At 48.9% G+C, this 17,814-nt stretch overlaps 7 protein-coding genes across 7 annotated transcripts; 3 read left to right on the forward strand and 4 right to left on the reverse strand.

Moving 5' to 3' along the window:
- Positions 1–1,669: 1,669 nt before the first annotated feature.
- On the forward strand, positions 1,670–3,555 carry EDB91DRAFT_1229302 (uncharacterized protein; the record flags this gene model as incomplete). Its single annotated transcript, XM_041321039.1, has 6 exons — positions 1,670–1,723; positions 1,791–1,962; positions 2,145–2,299; positions 2,351–2,868; positions 2,921–3,278; positions 3,349–3,555. 6 exons carry the CDS (start codon positions 1,670–1,672, stop codon positions 3,355–3,357), a joined length of 1,266 nt encoding a protein of 421 aa, XP_041171062.1. The 3' UTR covers positions 3,358–3,555.
- A 711-nt stretch (positions 3,556–4,266) lies between these two features.
- Positions 4,267–5,756, forward strand: EDB91DRAFT_1086974 (glutathione S-transferase C-terminal-like protein; the record flags this gene model as incomplete). The annotated part of the gene is made up of 6 exons (XM_041316154.1): positions 4,267–4,298; positions 4,658–4,692; positions 4,916–4,988; positions 5,027–5,190; positions 5,255–5,418; positions 5,472–5,756. The coding sequence occupies 6 exons, from the start codon at positions 4,267–4,269 to the stop codon at positions 5,754–5,756; spliced, it is 753 nt and encodes a 250-aa protein (XP_041171063.1).
- Positions 5,757–5,813: 57 nt separating this feature from the next.
- Positions 5,814–7,100, reverse strand: EDB91DRAFT_1167193 (uncharacterized protein). Its single transcript, XM_041320045.1, has 7 exons — positions 6,950–7,100; positions 6,846–6,892; positions 6,767–6,780; positions 6,642–6,705; positions 6,501–6,585; positions 6,425–6,448; positions 5,814–6,374 (listed from the first exon to the last, which is right to left on the reverse strand). Exons 1-7 carry the CDS (start codon positions 7,055–7,057, stop codon positions 5,931–5,933), a joined length of 786 nt encoding a protein of 261 aa, XP_041171064.1. The 5' UTR covers positions 7,058–7,100; the 3' UTR covers positions 5,814–5,930.
- A 105-nt stretch (positions 7,101–7,205) lies between these two features.
- On the forward strand, positions 7,206–7,990 carry EDB91DRAFT_81277 (uncharacterized protein). The gene is made up of 4 exons (XM_041328478.1): positions 7,206–7,259; positions 7,309–7,677; positions 7,727–7,901; positions 7,951–7,990. The coding sequence occupies exons 2-3, from the start codon at positions 7,457–7,459 to the stop codon at positions 7,899–7,901; spliced, it is 396 nt and encodes a 131-aa protein (XP_041171065.1). The 5' UTR covers positions 7,206–7,259; positions 7,309–7,456; the 3' UTR covers positions 7,951–7,990.
- Positions 7,991–8,878: 888 nt separating this feature from the next.
- EDB91DRAFT_1061948 (uncharacterized protein) lies at positions 8,879–9,103 on the reverse strand (the record flags this gene model as incomplete). Its single annotated transcript, XM_041314492.1, has 2 exons — positions 8,879–8,982; positions 9,040–9,103. The coding sequence occupies 2 exons, from the start codon at positions 9,101–9,103 to the stop codon at positions 8,879–8,881; spliced, it is 168 nt and encodes a 55-aa protein (XP_041171066.1).
- Positions 9,104–11,648: 2,545 nt separating this feature from the next.
- Positions 11,649–14,220, reverse strand: EDB91DRAFT_1167206 (uncharacterized protein). Its single transcript, XM_041320046.1, has 2 exons — positions 13,960–14,220; positions 11,649–13,907 (listed from the first exon to the last, which is right to left on the reverse strand). Exons 1-2 carry the CDS (start codon positions 14,149–14,151, stop codon positions 12,099–12,101), a joined length of 2,001 nt encoding a protein of 666 aa, XP_041171067.1. The 5' UTR covers positions 14,152–14,220; the 3' UTR covers positions 11,649–12,098.
- A 2,449-nt stretch (positions 14,221–16,669) lies between these two features.
- Positions 16,670–17,662, reverse strand: EDB91DRAFT_81431 (uncharacterized protein). The gene is made up of 3 exons (XM_041328487.1): positions 17,530–17,662; positions 17,344–17,476; positions 16,670–17,295 (listed from the first exon to the last, which is right to left on the reverse strand). Exons 1-3 carry the CDS (start codon positions 17,552–17,554, stop codon positions 16,821–16,823), a joined length of 633 nt encoding a protein of 210 aa, XP_041171068.1. The 5' UTR covers positions 17,555–17,662; the 3' UTR covers positions 16,670–16,820.
- Between the last annotated feature and the right edge of the window lie 152 nt (positions 17,663–17,814).

Below are 17,814 nucleotides of genomic sequence, written 5' to 3' on the forward strand. Positions count from 1 at the left end.
CCTGCAAGCACAATGCATTTGCCTCCGACCGATAATTCGTTTCGAGTGCGTAGATTCATTCAATGCTATACATTCAAGCTAATCAATCAGTTGTCAGGGAAATGGTTCAGGCTGGCATGCAATACCTGTTGTACGCCCGCGGTTATATCTGCTTCTGCCGCAGCTTACTTTCGTTTTCTCATAGGTTGACCCAGGTCATCAAAAACGTCATTATGTGCTTGCGCTTTCACCCCAAACCTGGTCAATCGAGAGACTGGACGCGATGTCGATGGCAGATCCATTACTCACGTCTTTTGCTTATGCCAGCGATCATCAGGGGCTGTCCTCGTAGAGCCCCATGCATACGTGCTGTATCCATGACGCCACGCCACTATCATGGTGGGCATGGCGAGTGAGTTCAAACGAGTGATCACCGTCCACAGTCCAACCCTTTGTCTTCGACCCCTCCACTACCTACGAAGGCTTAGAGGAACAACGGCAATTTGCTTTCCGGCCACTAACCTCACCAGGTCGCAAGGCCAATATTGTGTTTCATACACTGGCTTTAGCGATTGCAAAAGCGCTGAAGCGAGCCCATCACATTTCTCTGTTGATCTAAACATGAACGGGACTGGTTTGGAATTTAGTTCGGGGCTATACTATGGAGGAGACTCGGCAGAGTTGCGGGTACATTATATCGGTATATATTCATACGTAATTCACTCAAGTAGCCATCAGGTAGAACATCATCGGAAGATCCAGCAAGCTACCTATGCTTTAACCATTCAGTACCTAGGTTGAAAGGGAAAGTTAGAAACCATCGGTTTTGCCGCTTGAAGCCAAGTCCGACGGTCCACTTTAACCTCATCCGTACTGATCAGCATGATGCGCCCGTGTGTTCGTGGCGAAGTTCCAGCCAGTCCAGCCAACTTCTGCGACGAAGACAAGGATGCACCCACGGTTTAGTCCAGAGCTAAAAATCGTACGATGCTAGGTTGGGAGCTTACCACAACTTTGGGGAGTGCGCACCCAGGAAAGTTAGGCGTAAGTTGTTGATGCTGAAGAATGCAGCTATTGAAGGAACTTCTGGTGTCAATGGAAGTGACATGGAGACTAGTATCTATGACGCGATACATGATGTTAGCGCGATGATATATGGAGTTGAAGTTCCGTATTTACATAAACAATTGATGCGTACTTACTGTGTTTTTTATTCGATCGTCGAAGGGAGGCTCAGAGTAGACTGGCGCTGCGGCCTTCCCGTCGCCCGAGCGAAAAGCGTGCTGATAACAGAGAGCTCTACTGCCTGATTGGTTGAGACAAACCTAGGGTAGATCTTCCTCGGCCAATCAGAGATGCTCGAACGGAGGCCGGTCACAGGACATTTATTAATGCTGGTGGGTTCTCAAAGATGACAGGATGCTGCCAGAGTGCATGGACGGATGACTGTCGCCGCATTTGCTTTTTACAGATAGGTTTGAAAAAGAGAAAGGGACTCGGGAGTCATAAACTGAGTCAACCCGAGTCCCTATATCTGATCGATAAAGCCTGCCCTAATTGAGATCTGATGGGCCTCAATGCGATTATCACTTGTGATTTGGTTCTGCTCCGATAAAATTTCAGGAGGTCTGCAAATCAGATCAGCCGTATCATCTTTCTCTCCATCTTCCACCTTCTCCAAGTTTTCAAAATGGCACCTGTGGGCAAGCTCTATTGTGTTCCTACTATGCGTCAGACCAAGACGGTGATCAGCACACTTGCATCTTCTCGCTTTTCAATATGACTCATAACAGCCGGTATCCGTTCTATAGATCAGGAGCGTCTGTGCACTGGCAGGTCTTGAACTCGAGATCCCCGAGTATAAACACTTTTCGGACAATCAGCAGCCAGCATTCCTTGCGAAGTTCCCTCATGGAAAGATCCCCGCCTTTGAGGGTGCAAACGGCCTCAACCTCACGGAGGGTGCCCCGATTGCGCGTTATCGTGAGTCATACTGTTTTCCATCTCGATCTTGATCCAGGATACCACAAGGATGAAAAGATCTTCAGTTATCCCTGTCTTAATTATGTGTCGACAGCTTCATGTTATTCTGACATGTCATCCATCTCACTTTCTTGCGGCCTTGCAGCGGAGTTGAATCGTATGTGCTGATGCGCTGATTGCAGTTGCCGGCCTTGCTCCCAACTCTGGCCTTCTCGGCTCGACACCAGAGGACGCCGCACTCGTAGACCAATGGGTGCACTTTGCTGAATCAGAAATTGTCGTACCAACTGAGATGATTATGGGGATGCTTAGGAACTTCGCTCCCTACAGCAAAGGCGTAAGTTAGCTCCTCGCTACCAGTCCATTCACACTCAATGGCCCCACGTAGATTCATACCTTCTTCGCTGAGTTCCAAATGCGCAGCCTCCTTACCCTGGAAACTCATCTGAGCACCCGTACCTTCCTCGTTGGCGATCGCATCACCCTGGCTGACATCACTGTTGCGTCCATTCTGCAGCTTACTGTTTCCATCACCGCAGATGCTGCTGTGCGCGCCAAACTCATCAACACTGTTCGCTTCTTGGAGACTATTGTACATCAGCCCAAATTAGAGGCTATCTTCGGCCCTACTGAATACATCGAGAAGGCGCTGCAGTACGTCCCTCCCAAAAAGGAGAAGGCACCCGCTCCCCCAGCCGCACCCAAAGAGAAGAAGGAGAAGGAGAAGCCAAAGAAAGTCGAGGATGATGATGATGACGATGACAACCTTGTACCCGAGGAGCCCAAGGCGAAGAACCCCTTGGAACTGCTCCCAAAGAGCACGTTCAATCTCGAGGACTGGAAACGTGCCTACAGTAACAAGGACACGCGGGGCCCTGATGGCTCGCTGGAGTGGTTCTACGCCAAGTAAGCATACATACACCTCCTTCCCTGGGTATGCTGACCAAGGCGCTCGCAGCTTCGACAAGGAGGGCTTCTCCGTCTGGCGCGTGGACTTCAAATACAACGAAGAGCTTTCGCTTGTCTTCATGTCCTCAAACCAGGTCGGTGGCTTCTTCAACCGCCTAGAGGCATCGCGCAAGTACCTCTTCGGATCGGTGGGCGTGCTTGGCGAGGCTAACAACTCTATCATCTCTGGCGTCCTCATCCTGCGAGGCCAGGAAGCAAAGGCAGCTGTTGACTGCGCACCAGACTTTGAGAGTTACAACTACACGAAGCTAGATGTGTTTGAGAACCAGGAGGACAAAAGCTTCTTCGAAGGCGCACTTGCATGGGATCTTGAGATCGATGGCAAGAAGTGGGCAGATGGGAAGAACGTGAGTGCCGTTTTTCTTTTGGTCGTGCTTCATTCACCCCCCCGACTTTTCGCTGACGCTTGCGTTACAGTTCAAGTAACCGGAGAGCGTGGGACTTTGGGGAAGCTGCAGTATCGATTCCGTGTATCATCGTGTCTTCTATGTACTAGATCATGTTACTTCATACTTCATACTAAAGGTAGCGACTGCGACACGCCAGTGTCACACTTCTCGATGCCCGTTAGAAGTTCGTCAGAAGCGGAATGAATATCCAGCGACTCGGATGCTTTAGCGTCATATTTCGATTATGAAGCCGTACCGGCGGATGCGAGTCGATGATGATCGAGCATTGAACACGATTCTATGAAACAGCACGAAGCACCGAGTACCCGGAGAAGACCCAGCTGTACTTACTGAAGTGGAGCCTCTGGAGGTCTTGGTTCTCATTTCACAGTAGACGCAGCAGGATGAGTATTTGAACTTTCCTGGTTCGCTTCCTTCAATTATTGACATGCGCTGATGAAACATTTCCCAGCCAGGGCGGTAGACAAGATCATAATTGCTTCTAGAATTGGGTGTACTGCCTTCAGCAAAGATAATTCGTCGGATGTGCCTATTAGCAAGTATTGGCAGTGTCGGCAGTGTCGGGCGCTAGTTGACTCAGATCATCATGCGGAAACAACGAGGCATGCCAGCTGTGTCCCACTGACGATATGTGCTCTTGTATCCAGTATTCCACCATCGAGAATCAAGAACATTAATTTTTATTTAGCGCTACTCATGATCGATCGATCACTGGCAATTTCCGAGTGCAACCTCGGATGAATGTTCGAGACTCAAGCCTCGGTGAGTTTATTTTGAATGCACAACCTATACTAGTCCCCCGTAGTCAGACCTTGAGAGAAGGAAGACTTCCTTCTTTCTCAAGAAGCTGTACATCTGACCATCCCTCCAGCACATTATAAGCCGCGCGTTGTCAATTTCGCGACGTAGCAAGGCACATCGAGTCATGCCTGTCGTTTCTAGCCGGAGAAGACTGAGGTTCGTGAGATGTATTGGCCAGTACTAGTACTGATGTCAATGAGGCAAAAGCAGGTCTCTTCTGAAAGTCACCAGAACATGTTCGACCAATTAAGCTAGCCACGTTCAGTATCAGACTGCCAGGGTTTGTCCTTTCTTTCACCGCAATCAATGTCTCTAAGCATACATAGGCATATTCAGATCTAAAATTGGGAGGCATCACTTATCTTGGTCATTGCTGACAAAGTTCTTAATTATCGAAGACGGTCGTGATCCGCGATGTTGACTTGTCAAGTATACAAACTACTGACGTCGGTCCCTGACAATCCCTGTGCGTTCACTTCCTCTCGCTTCTGAAGTATGCATGCTGCTATGTCTAGGGTCGGCAATGGATTTGAAAGCCACGGAGCACGAAGTAAGCCTTTTATCTTCAAAGACCGAATGTGTTGATTCGCCAGTTACGGAACAGTAGATAACTCAAGTTACGGCTGCGGGGAGCTCGGGGTAATCCCGGTTCTCCGCTGTGAGGAAGCCGACGCGCGGAAAAACTTGTGACATTCCATGGCTGTTGAACCTGGGCAGCAGCTGGTATACGAGCTCGTTGAACGAATTAATACTCACAAGTCCATTACTCTTAGGACCTCTCTATCAATCCCAATTGCTCCCATTGGCTCTCTCTGGCGTGTTCCTTATCAACGTCAAAATAGATATGTCAGTTCCGCTGAGTTCTCTGACTAAACGCAATACAGATATCGAGCTGCTGCTATCGCAGGTCTCGAAGTTAAGCCTTTCAAGTTCGGTGTCACCAACAAGTCACTCGAATTTCTTGACAAATTCCCGCTTGCCAAAATTCCTGCCTTTGAGGGCAAGAGTGGATTCACACTTCTAGAGGGAGCCTCCATTGGACGTTATGGTCAGTGTTGGGCTTCATAGCCCATTATACAGATAATCCTTACCATGCGCCGTTGCGTGATTAGTTGCTTCTCTGGCCCCCGAGTCTGGCCTTTTTGGCAACAGTGTCAAAGATACTGCCCTGGTTGATCAGTGGATTCACTTCGCGGAGCACGAGATCAACGCATACACCGATATAATATGGCAGTTGGTGGAGCGCTTCTTCCCAGAGAAGGCCTACAGTGAAGGTGTTAGTCATTCTTTTTGCGAAGGAACTCGATGCCTCACATCGGTACTTTACAGATCCACAAGTCTATATTTGAGCGTCAAGAGCGCTCACCCAAATTCCTTGAACAGCACATCAACCGCCGCAACTTCCTCGTCACTGACGAGATCACCCTAGAGGACATCATTTTAGCTGCCGTGATCCAACGCGCTGCCCGAGTGACACTCGGTGCTGCTGAACGAGCACTTTACCCGAACATCTTCTCACGCTATGCGAAGGTGGCAGCTGATCTTCGTATTAAGGATATCTTCGGTACGGTGGACTTTGTTGAAGTGCCCCTAGCACCCAAGAAAGTTGAGTAGCCTCTTGTGTATTATTATATGGGGAAGAGTGGAAATGATTAAAGGATATACTATACCTCTCCGTCGAATCAGGTGCCGGCATGGCTTACATGTAAGGTATATGTATTTTTCAAAGGTCTAGACTTAAATGTGGGGACACTGTCCCTTTGAGCCATGTAGACACCATGGTCAAGGTCAAGTACGGCTGACAACACTTGCAACCCTCCCATTTGCCACTTTCTCGACATCCCGGCAAGTAAGACTGTACCTAGTTGACCTCCCGATCGTCCCTCCCGATTCAACAATCTCCGCAGCCGTCTTATGAAGCATGTGACGATTGACGATCCGCGAGTGCGATCCATCTGGAAGAAGCAGGAAACCATCGCCGACGAACATGTCGGCTTCGACCTCGTCTATGCCATGCAGATGCATAGTGTAAAGTTCTCCTGTCGTGACCACGACACTGCGAGGCTCCAAGAATAATGACAATACAGGCGCTGGATTGACGCTATGTCCAATTGATCTAGAGTCGACATTCAAACTGTCATGATCCTTATACCGATAGTAATGGAAGGTAGCATGCGATCCTAGGGATATAGTTGCGACCACTGGGTGATATGAGGGACCATCTTCGTGGGGCTTAGAATTGCACATGAGTAAACGGTTAAACAGAGTATTTCGGATCGTACCATGATGCCTTGTCCTGGATGGTACTTTAACGACATAAGATCAGGGACAAGTTATCCGTGAGTGCAATGATCTCACTTCGTTCAGTATGACGTGATTGGGCCCTCTGTGTGTGGACTGATTGAAGGCCCCCAGGGATCTGAGACGTCCCAGAACATTAGGACTATCATCGGACCGGACGGTTGAGATAGGCTACCCAAATCTTGATAAACTACTCACAAGTCATTCAAGAATACAGGAAAGTCCTGGCGAAACAGAATGTTCTTCTGGAGAACTTCACCCCCTGTATGGAACAAATGAATCTGCGTGTGAGGGATCTCAACCAGGAAGGTGAGTCTACTCACCCCATAATTGCAGTCTAAACGAGAATAACGAATCAGCCTCCGGATTGGCGCGCACGCACCGATAGTATATATGACAAACCTACGATTATTCAACATCTTCCATTTCTGCTTTGGGGAATCTTCTATCTAACGAGTAGCTAGTAAGGAACGCCTGATAGATCGACTAGTCCAACTACAACATACCTTCCGCAGTAAATACTGTTCTTCATCTTCAGAGATGAAGTTTGGGATATAGTATATGGCTGAAGTTCCTTGCAGGTGGTGTTGAGCAAGGAGGTCCATCTCGGTCATACCTGAACCAAGAAGCAGTGGCTTGGGAAGACTTTGTTACGTCATGTATTTGCTACAGTATCACTTCTACATGTAGCAACGTCAAATATGGTGCCGCGGTAGGTACAAGTTTTTCTCAAATTCACTTCACATACCATTTACGCTATAGACTGAGAATACCACTCCGACTACGTCCTTGAGCGAAGGGATATGCCTTATTCAGGTTAGTCAGGCCATACGTGGCTCCACTCCTCCGTGGAGTATAAGCCAAGCTGGTCCTTGTATTGCAGTTACTACGCTACCCGTAAGTGCCATCTACTTCAGTTTGCCCGTCTGACGATTCTTGGTTACTATTCTCTCTGTTTGTGACGAGGTCCTTTGCGAGCCCGGAGACACGCATATCTCCGTCAATGAACATCTATGGACTGGCTGGATGTTGAGGTGTTCGGGTGGCTACTGCTTCCACGATCCGTTCTCACCGCACCTCGTCAGAAAATAGTCGTGGTGGTAAAACTGTATGGTTTACATGATCGTGTATTTTTCATGGTCGACATAGGCTTCACAGCACCCCACTTCCAGTTCTTCACTTATACGGGATCATATATTAAGTACTGGCCAGCGAAACATAGCTATATCCCATGGTATGCAGAGACGCTAACTGAGAGAGCTACGGCTAATTTGCCTTGGCAGCGAGGCCGAAGTGAATCTCGATCCTGGAGACTGTCATGATCTCTGCACAACTGTCATTATTACAGTTCCGTGCAAATCATTGCCGTACTCAGGAGGAAATCCTCCAACATCGGACCTTGCAGACGCCTTAGATCTTTGTTTCGCGTTCATTCTTGACGTGTTCAATCAACCATAAGTTGAGTACATGCTCTATCAGAAGTGTAGCTTTGACTGAAAGGCAGTAGAAAACACTTGCATGAAGGAGAGGAGTAACAGCCAGTGAGTCGAAGTAGGGATCCTTCGAATTACCAGACCCCTATGAAGTTCATCGAGGACCTATGACAACCGTGACAGTTACGGCACAAGACAAGCAACGAGATACAGGTCCTCGAGACCCTGAGCGAGACTCCGACGGAAGCTCATGCGCATGTAGGAGGCCCAATGTCGGCGTTCCGTTTGATGCGACTATCGCAACCCACAAGAAACTCAAGCTCGTGAGGATTATGCTTAGTTTGGGGAGTCGCACTACGACACCAGGTTGCAACCAGGTTGTCATTGCTTTCGCACGCAGCTGTAAGCGCCGAGTAAGTATCTAGTACCGAGCGGTCAAATTTGCGATCGACGGGCGTATCAAGATCTCTTTCTCATTGATTGGTGCTGTCACTGCCGTGACAATGAATATGAATGGCCAACGATACAATGTCGTGGTTTAAACGTGTCAGTTAGAACCTCCTGGGTGAACTTCCCGCTCCAGATTACGAGGTGCGGTAATATATAATGGATGCCGTGACTATTCTTCCGAGATGATCGTGCTTTATAATGATGCTTTTAAGGCGACGACGCCAGACAGTGGGTAACATAGAACCGAAAGTAAATTCAAATAGACAAAATGCTTGATCGAATACTATAAACAGGAGGCTGCGCGCATATTACTCAGGTGTAGCCTATGTATATCTGATAGTCCAGGTCAAAGTGATGGTGACTTTCCTTCAGGGTCCCTTTCATTGTAAGAAGCGGGATTGGCCGGCAGAACGTTCTGCGACTCGCGAGCAAATATATAGCTATGAAACGAGAACTGGGTGAGGCGAACAAACGCAACCTGCAAGCAGTCTAGCGATTTGCCTATTTTTGCTGTTCCGACCCACTGGAAAAAGCCATTAGGGGGATTCTATCTTAGATGAGACAAATCACATACACAGGGGTATAGACACAAGGATAGCCTCGACGGTTGCAGTTACCACAACTAGGTCGACTGCCATCACATTTTAGTTTGCGACCTTGACAAAGGAGTTCTCAGTATGCGTACTTCTACTTTATATCACAAAGAGCACCACCTCTGCAAAACTGACAAGCCATGGCTGTCCTACGCGGTACCCGTGGGCTTGAGTCGTCATCCATAGGGTTGTAAATATATTGAGGCTGAGGAGCGTCAAACAGGAACTGCTGCACAAATTGTGGGGACGTACATGTGAGGACATTAGGGCAGTATTATCGTTTAACGAAGAGCAAGGTCTACTAGAAGCAGAAAAGGGGAACGATGCAGGGAGGAGGGGCAGGAATGACTGGTGCAATTTATGACAATCCCTGGCCAATTTAACCCAGAGCCAGCCTCGTATAAGTCGGGTAAATACGTATTTCCAGCTGTATAGCCCGTATAGCCAAAACCCGCTTCGGCGCTGTTATTTTAAATATCACGCTAGTATGAAAACTCAGACGCTACATCGGGAAGAGATAGCGGGTGGCCCAAGATCTTTGACCACGCTATCGTGAGCTGCCCCAAAACGCCACGTGCCAACAAGGACATACATGTGTCCTGTTCCAGGCTGTTTTAAACGAAGCTTCAATCAACCAATCAAGTGGTGGTGGTCCGACCAAGTGGCAAAAGGCCATGTCCCAGAGGTAGACTGCTTATCAAACCGATCAAGCCACAAAAGCCGAGGGTGCTCTCCACTGGCACGCCGAATCCCTGCAAGCCACGGAGAGGGTTGTGGTGTATCTATATCCGAGATTAAAGAAACTGCCGAGTTCGTCGAATACATACCGTTCGAAGACAATGTGAGTATATTTCAACAAGCGATCTGAGATTGGTCAATTAGAGACATGCCGTAATGGAAAGGGTCTACAGTACACGAAGCACTGGCAGCCACCACGGCTCTTCCTTTGCAGCCAACACGTTACTCGATTTAACTCAGCTCCGGTACCGGTTGACACGATTCAGGCTACTAATCGCGAAACGCGAGACTACGCGCAAACACCAGTCGTCTTTCCTTCGTCACCCACAATGTTTTCTGAAACACCGGTAACGTGTTGTTTAAAACGAGTGTCCGGCGATGAAATTGACACATCATGGGATTCACACTTCCAAGACAAGGACTAGTATATCATATATCTGCCCGGTCATCAATATCTAGCATTTATAGACGCTTGTCGGCACCCGACCCGTCGATGGTATCAATCTCTGCGGAAGCTGGAATTTGATCGATGACTAAACTAGTATGGCTAATAGTGAGTCCAACATCGACGTCTCTGGAATGAATGAAGTTCTCTTGCCCAAATTCAGGAAAGTAAAAGAAGATCCGTAAGTGTACTAAGCGGTAGTGCTCATCACATACCATCTTATGATTAGCTGTAATCAAGGTACGAATAGAACCAAGCTCCATCTGGGAAGACTTTTCATCACAAGACGACACCATTATGTAGTCATAATGCATATCATGGACCATTTCCTCTTCTAGATGCCGATTACGGAGGCATTGGTGCGGCTCTCAGGGGCTGTGGTATTGTGCGAACGACAAACTACATCCCTGAGCGCTGAGCCACAATGGCTAAGAAGCACCTACGAGAATCGAGAGGCACATCTACGCCCTAAGCCAAAACAATCGAGGCGCTCGGGCTTCAAGAAGTTCACGTACACCCCAAAGAGTGCGGGGAAGTGTACATGATGAGTACTACTCTTGATTCTGATGGCGCTATGGCCAGCATCTTGATAAACTGCAAACTCCGCCATCACAGTAAAGACGGAGCCGAATCTATTGGGGTTAGCTCCTACACAGTCCTGAGCAAGTCCCGAGAGTATAGCCTGGTATGGTCCGTTATTCTGCTGTCGTGTGTATCGTACGTGTAACTAAGCCGAAAGTACGTTTGCGACTCGGATATCATTATAGGCGATTATAGGCCATGCGTTGGAAGTAGCAAATCCTTCCCCAAGCTGACATCAGGTGTATTTTGTCATCGATAATTATAACCTTCTGTGGGACTAATCCACCTTTACTCCCCCCTCCTAGTAGCCCGAGTCCGACTATTCGCGCAGTAGGGTGCAGTAGGGTCCTCAGCGCTCAGCGTTCACATCCCATACTACGGTAATTGCGCGCTTGTCTCGATCTGTTCCGCTGGTCATTCGACGTATACGAACAAACGAAAAAAGCCGTTCCCCATGCCTTTCTTTGCCTTGAAGCCGCTGGCAATGATTTCGGCCCCGCTGGGTCCGCGGTGTGAAGATTTCGCAATTCATCTGATCCACGCGACAATCTGATAAAAACGCTCACGACGAGATCGTCCGCTTTTGTATGCGGGGCAAGTACATGAAATGCTCCCCGCGGGATCGGGTCAATCCATACACCAGACAAGATGCTCATTCCATGGATCATCTAACACAGACTAACGGCCAACAAGAAGGCTTGTTTTTTTATAGATAAACTGCTCCCCACAGTACAACTTTCACGAGCGCTACTACGGGACGCACTCCGTCTAGAGCGGGAACAAATATTTCTTTCTCTTTTCTCGGCATCGAAGATTTAATGACGGGATTACGAGTACTATCTCAAGATGGGACCATGGCCATGGATGCAACCTCAACCGCCGAGAAAGACGCGTATCCGCTGGAACGCATCATATAATCTCGGGTCGCTGGATGTTCTGTTGTTGCCAATCTATTGTTGGAGTATGAGATCAAAAATCAAATTTCCATAGAGCGCAACCAATCGTGGCTTGCCCACAATTATCATGATTCATTGAAGTTGTCGTAATGGGATGTCATAAATCGGAATCAGGTACAGTACTGAGTGAAGTCTTTATCAGATAGTAAGTATATACAAAACTGCAATGACTTCAGTGTATCCTATTAGTGACGAAAAGGTGACAACGAAGGTGTGAAGATGAGGTTGGAGTGAGTCAAATGCGACCAAGAAGAGGGCGTTTCAGAAATCCATTAGTGCGACGTACTTACTAACCACCTGTGTAGCGAAAAAAATCAAGAAGATAAATAGATTCATGCCTTGTGAGGGGGGCGGCGGAGATATTGCGAGTTAGATAAGGTAGGAATGACTCGGAGTCGGAGCAGAATTGTCGCGGGCCAAGGACGCAGTGAATGTGCATTACTCTGCGCCGGGAGCGATCAGGCTCTGATTCGCCACCCGTCGCCTTTTCTGCGCTCTCGACCAACACCCCCGAATGCCTCTCGTACGACAAGCCATAAAGCGGTGGATGAAACCGAGTCCTTGATTTCTTCAGCTGTGAGTGTGAACTCGCCCGGATTGGAGACAGTTCGGTTGACGCCCTGGGCGGTAATTACACGGCGGTGTACCGCAAGGTGCTCAACTTCAATGTCTGGCAACGGAAAGGGGACTTTCAAGAGTCCAACGACTTTGGGATGGTGTGGGGTCGGTAAAAGTGTGGCAACTTTTAGTCGCACGACCTGGTCTCCCTGCTCTGCGGAGTCCTGCACCGGTGGCGGATGACCTACGCGTCGCAACGTGAGTGTACACGTCCAAGGTGTCTCTGAATCTTCGGGTTCGCTGTCATCACCAGAATCGTCCGCACGGTGGGCGCTACTTTCAATACTGGTGCTAGCCTCCGAGCTTGCGCTGTGATGCGAGAACCTTGATTGACCGTGAATTGTTGGCGAGGCATCGAGACCTGATGGGAGGTCGCGCGAACGAGACGGCGATTTGTGGACCGACTTTGACGATGGAGGTTCAGATGTCGCAACTGCGCTTCCGAGGCGGCTGACACTCCCGGTCTCGGGGGCTTGTGGCGGTAATCTCCTATCAGCACGGGACTTCCTACCCCGCTCCTTCTCCTTTTTCCGTCCTCGCGACCACTCAAAACGGACCTCCACTTGCGGAATACTTGCTCCAGCGAGATCCCCGCGCCCACTTACACTTAATTTGCCCTTCATTCCGTTCAAAAGGCCCATCTCTGTGCCCTTCAGCCATTTGCGGACAACCCAAACATACTTTGTGGGCCGGCCTTTGGGTGGGGATATTGGGGGATAAAGGGAAGGTTGAATACCAAGGACGGGAGGACAAAGTGTGGGAGTGGACGAAATTCCTGACAACGGGGTGGATAGGAGATTATCATTAGACCGAGGTGCATCGACAACTTGAGAACTCGAAGGGGGTATATCATGCGATCGGCGAGACGAGAGACGAGATATGTTCAGCAAACCCTGCACCTCGGCAGACGGTCGGGGAGAAGTGTCTTTCTTCTTGAACATCTTGGTGAACAGCTTTTTAGCGCCTCCGCGCTGGGGCTGTGCGTTACTGGTTATAGTTTCTTCGGGGGTAGCGGGGGTAAAGGTAAAGCTGGGTTTACGAGGGATATCTGTGTGTGAAGAAGGCGAAAGGGCGGCGGTGGAAAAATCGGGCGTAACAGGCCTGCTGCTTGATGAGTGGGTGCGTGGTCGAGGAAACAAGCCTAGTTCTCGTTTGGAATCATCAACGCTAGTACGTGCGCTGCTACTGGGTGGTAAAGCACCTAGCAACGCAGCATTACCCCAGACTTCAATAGGTTCGAGGACGGCCAGACCAAGTATTTCCAATCCCTTCTTTGCGAACTTAGCCACTTTGGCATCAGTGCCAGCATCCACGATTACATTGGTCAGGACATTGTGAGCTTGAAGATTATAAAGTGGAATAATCATGCGACGTCCTGAGCTCGTAGTTGACACTGATGACGAAGCAAATGATGATACAGAGGTTGCAGAGGTGTAACCTGACGTCGTAGACGTCTCTGATAGAGCGGAAGGAGACCTTCGAAGATCAGTGGAACTAGTGGTGGAGTCAGGTATATCTGGGGCCGACTGGTCGAGAGCCTGGATAGTGGCATGGGGTCGATCATTACGAGATTGTGGGGGTACAAGTTGAACCTGGAGGTTGAGTGGGTGGTTTGATTTACTCGGTGGAGGTCGTACGATGACGAAGGTCTGAACATATTGTTGAGCCCTTCAGATTCGACCAGAACGATATGAGACGCGCCTCATTTACAAGTTTCTCCCTCTTGTCTTTTTTCTTTAACTTGGAGTCACCAGAAGTGCAGTCCACTGGCTGCTGATAAGCACTTGGCTCTACTGGAGTGTCTTGATTTGGAGTGGAAAATGATTGGTGCGACCGTTGCTCATGGTTTGGTTGGAGAACAGAAGGTAAAAAGGAGGAGAAGCTGGTGAACATGACTGTCGTTTACGAATAAGGGCGAACCCGGAACGCTCAAAGGACCATCAAGGATCAGTAGGAAGAGGGTCTCCAATTTACTGCTACGTACGGTTATGTACTTCATACTCCGGCACTGCGGCTGCTGCGACAAATACTCACCACGTAATAATTCAAGTCCAACAACTGTGTCCGCAAAATCATGCCGACGGGTTTTGCAAGTGTAGATTTCTCGTTGCGAAGGGAAGATGTCAGCCCCGGCGAGCTCGATAAAGACCTAGGCCTAGGTTTTTTTTAATACACACACGCTTCTTGCCAAGACCGTTGGCGAAACTCTCAGGAGAAGAGGGGAAACAAAATGCTACTATTCTAGCACAAATGCGATAGTCGAGATATTATAAGTAGTCAAGACTGTCGTCCCTTGACCGTTACGCCAAAAGGCAGTGATAATGAAAGCTCACCCTTCATTATCTCGGACAGTATTTACGCTGATTATGGGAACTCAGGTAAGCCAACGGGCTTACAGATATCATGAGCTGCAAACCCTAAGAAAGTACAACACACCGAGCGAGTCTCGGATACTCCGTCGGGAGACATTAACAGGTGGTCCAGTGGATGAATACTTATACGAGAGTGGTAGTTAGCGTGTGCGTGGCATCGCTGTGGCGGAGGTATTCGTTGTGTAGGTCGGCGTGGCTTGGCAAGTTGGAGGTAAGGCGCTAGTATCAACACTGGCAGATACAATTGAATGGAACACGTCAAACCCCTGGCCTTGATGACGTCAAACGGGGTTCGGAGAACGTATTCGACTTATCAGGTTTAAAAATAGAGAAACATATTAGAACCGTGAATGCACAGTGAACAGCTCACACTCCGGACTGTATATCTCGTTGGCAAAAAGGACCGCCATCACTCGGTTTCAACGAGCCGCCACGAACGATGAGATGCAGGTCATGCGCTTGGCCGATACCCTTACCCATACTAATAGACGTTGAGTAATACCTGTACCTCCGCTGCAGACTGGCCAGCGTCGACCGAGTCGTTGCATCCAGTCATAGGCCTAAGCAGACCTTGGACGCTCATTCCTTCTATCCTAAGGTTATGCCAAGTTCTCCAGAGGAGATTGGAAAGTACTCACCTTGCCGGATGTTGCCGCTCAAATAGCCCAAACCAGCCGTCCGATCTAACTGTGAACTCGCCTTGCTAGTCATTGATTACTTCCGGTCTATGCATCTTGGCGAAACGCAACTGGTTCCTCGGGTAACACGTTCTTACCACTGCGGGTGTACAAAAGTCCTGAGGTTACAACGCATTCGCTCCGGAAGCGCGGGGTACTCAATTCGTGAGTGTCTGATGGGATGTGTCAAATGACATTGTTCCCAGCAGCAGAGGACTTTCTGATGATGGTCTCCTCTACAAGAACTGCGGGATCAGACAAGTCACCATCCGTAAGTGGGCGTTGATCCGTGACTCACCAAGTTTTTCATTTTCTCCCATGCGAAGGAGAGGCGTGATGCCAGTATCCACCTAAGCCAGGAAGGCTAGGTAATCCCATCATCGACGTTTCGATAGAAGTGCGTGCCTAGAAACAATTCCGAACACGCAGCAGCCAAGGCGCTGCAGGACTCACGTCTTCAATCAAAACTACACCGTCTTCCTGTCGTGGGTTCACCCGCAGCTCGCAGCCTGCCTCTCGCAGCCCGAAACAGACATGTCAGGGAACCCGGCGGTAGGCACCGTGCGATTTGCAAAAAGGTACCCGAGACGTTCCAAATCTACTGGCCAGGCGATGCCCGACGCCGAGTCGAAATTGACTAGTCATTGCCTAGCATTGCCTCCTAATTTTGGTTCCCGTTCGCTGACAAAGACCCGCGCCTCGGGCTATTTCCCGAGCCGTTCGCTGCCGTTCGTGATGGAAATATCTTGCAAGCTGACAGTCTGATAGTGAACGTGAACAAAAGTACCAGAAAGTACCCCGCCAAGACAAAGACAAACGTAACAGTTCTAGAAGGGCACATAGGGGGTTAGAATCACTAAAACCTTACAAAGCGCCGTGCAAATCGACTCTAGTACGACTGTTGCTAGCTATTTCAGGACATGGTTGTGTATGTTGTCATTAGGCCCGTCGAGAAGACCTTGAACGTGCTGCGCCCAGTCGTACGCGGGGCAGTTGTTGGGTATCTAGGTGCAGCCATAGGTGATGCAGTGCTGATAAGGATTAGATATTCCAGAAAAGCCATGCTGAGCACTTTAACAATCCAGATCGCATGGTAGGTTCTGCGTGACTAGAAGATAAGAACCGTGGGCATCTTTGCACGACTCCATTAAATTGCTCACTCGTGCCCATAACAATGCCATACATATTTGCATGGCGCATAGTGCAGGGCATCAGCACCGGCAAGAGCACTGCTCCAGATGATCAGTCACGACACAATAAATACCTGGAAGTGGACGTGCCGGGCCAGACATAGTTTGCCTTGAACTGCAACATTAACTCTAAGCTAATTTAGCCAGTTGGCATTCGCAAAATGCGGATGGCTAGATGCAGAAATTACGCACTAGTGTAGAAATCTGAGTGTAAAGGGGATCCCATAGAGGAGGCTCTCTTTCCAGGCGTCTGTGTGTTCACTGTGTCCTTGAATATTCTGCTAGAGTGAGGCCCGAGGGTGATTAAAAGTGACCGCTGAACATCAGTTCCAGTAAACTTCTCCACATGGAGGCGGCCCATCTACAAGCCTAGAGTAAAACCACAAGTCCAAATAGAATCGTGCAAGGATCTGAATGGAATCCAGACAGCAAGGCATGATGTTGAAGAAAAATGTTGATAAACGATAAAGCAAGACCAGCCGACACCGTGTGGAAATAGATAATATGGATTCACCGTCCTCGAGGATATAAAAAAGCGGCAGGCCATGGCAAAAATGAGGGATAAAATAAAGTGGTGACGTGCGTTTTACGACGGAGGAGCCAGCCTGGACAGAAGGTAGGGCGAAAGTCCCCTTATTCCCTTCAGTTCTTAACCATTCTTCGTCCTGACCCAGGATCACACCATCATCTACTATCCCTGCATCTTCGTCGTCTGCATCAACCAGGAACTCGGTAGCGGATGGACCGTCGTCCTCGGAAAGGCGAATTTGGCCTTCCGTCGTCGTCCATGTTTGTAGCCTGTGTCTGGATAAGTCCTGAGTTATGTTACGCGGACAATGAACGCACTGGTGGGATACAACTGCACGCAAGGCACTTGCGCGACGCCAGAGCAAGTAAAGCAAGCACAATGTGAAAGTGGTAAAGATGAATATTAAGCCGAAATTTCCCAAAGGCTGTGGCTTATTGCCTTCGCGAGGTTCTATTTGAGGAAGCGAAATTAGTAGGGAGACATGGAAGTCTGATTATGTTGACCTCCAGGTGTAACGACTGGTGCCATCGTTCAAGCAGAAACAAAAACAAACTCAGTTCTCCAAACTAAACTTGACAGGATAGGAGGAAGTCAAGGAATAATTAATAATTAATAAGCACCCAGCTACTCCCACCATGGACAGCACGAGAACATCCCTGAAACCGCCCCTCCGGCGAAAAAAGTCCGGCGCGCACTACGGCAAGAACGGCGGAGAACGGCGGCAAAGGCTGGTGGCTAACAGACGGCATGTCGGAGATTGAAAATACACCTGCGTTCAGCCAGCACTA

Source organism: Suillus paluster (genome assembly GCF_016628075.1).
Source record: "Suillus paluster strain FC165 chromosome Unknown EDB91scaffold_112, whole genome shotgun sequence".
NCBI classification, from domain to species: domain Eukaryota; kingdom Fungi; phylum Basidiomycota; class Agaricomycetes; order Boletales; family Suillaceae; genus Suillus; species Suillus paluster.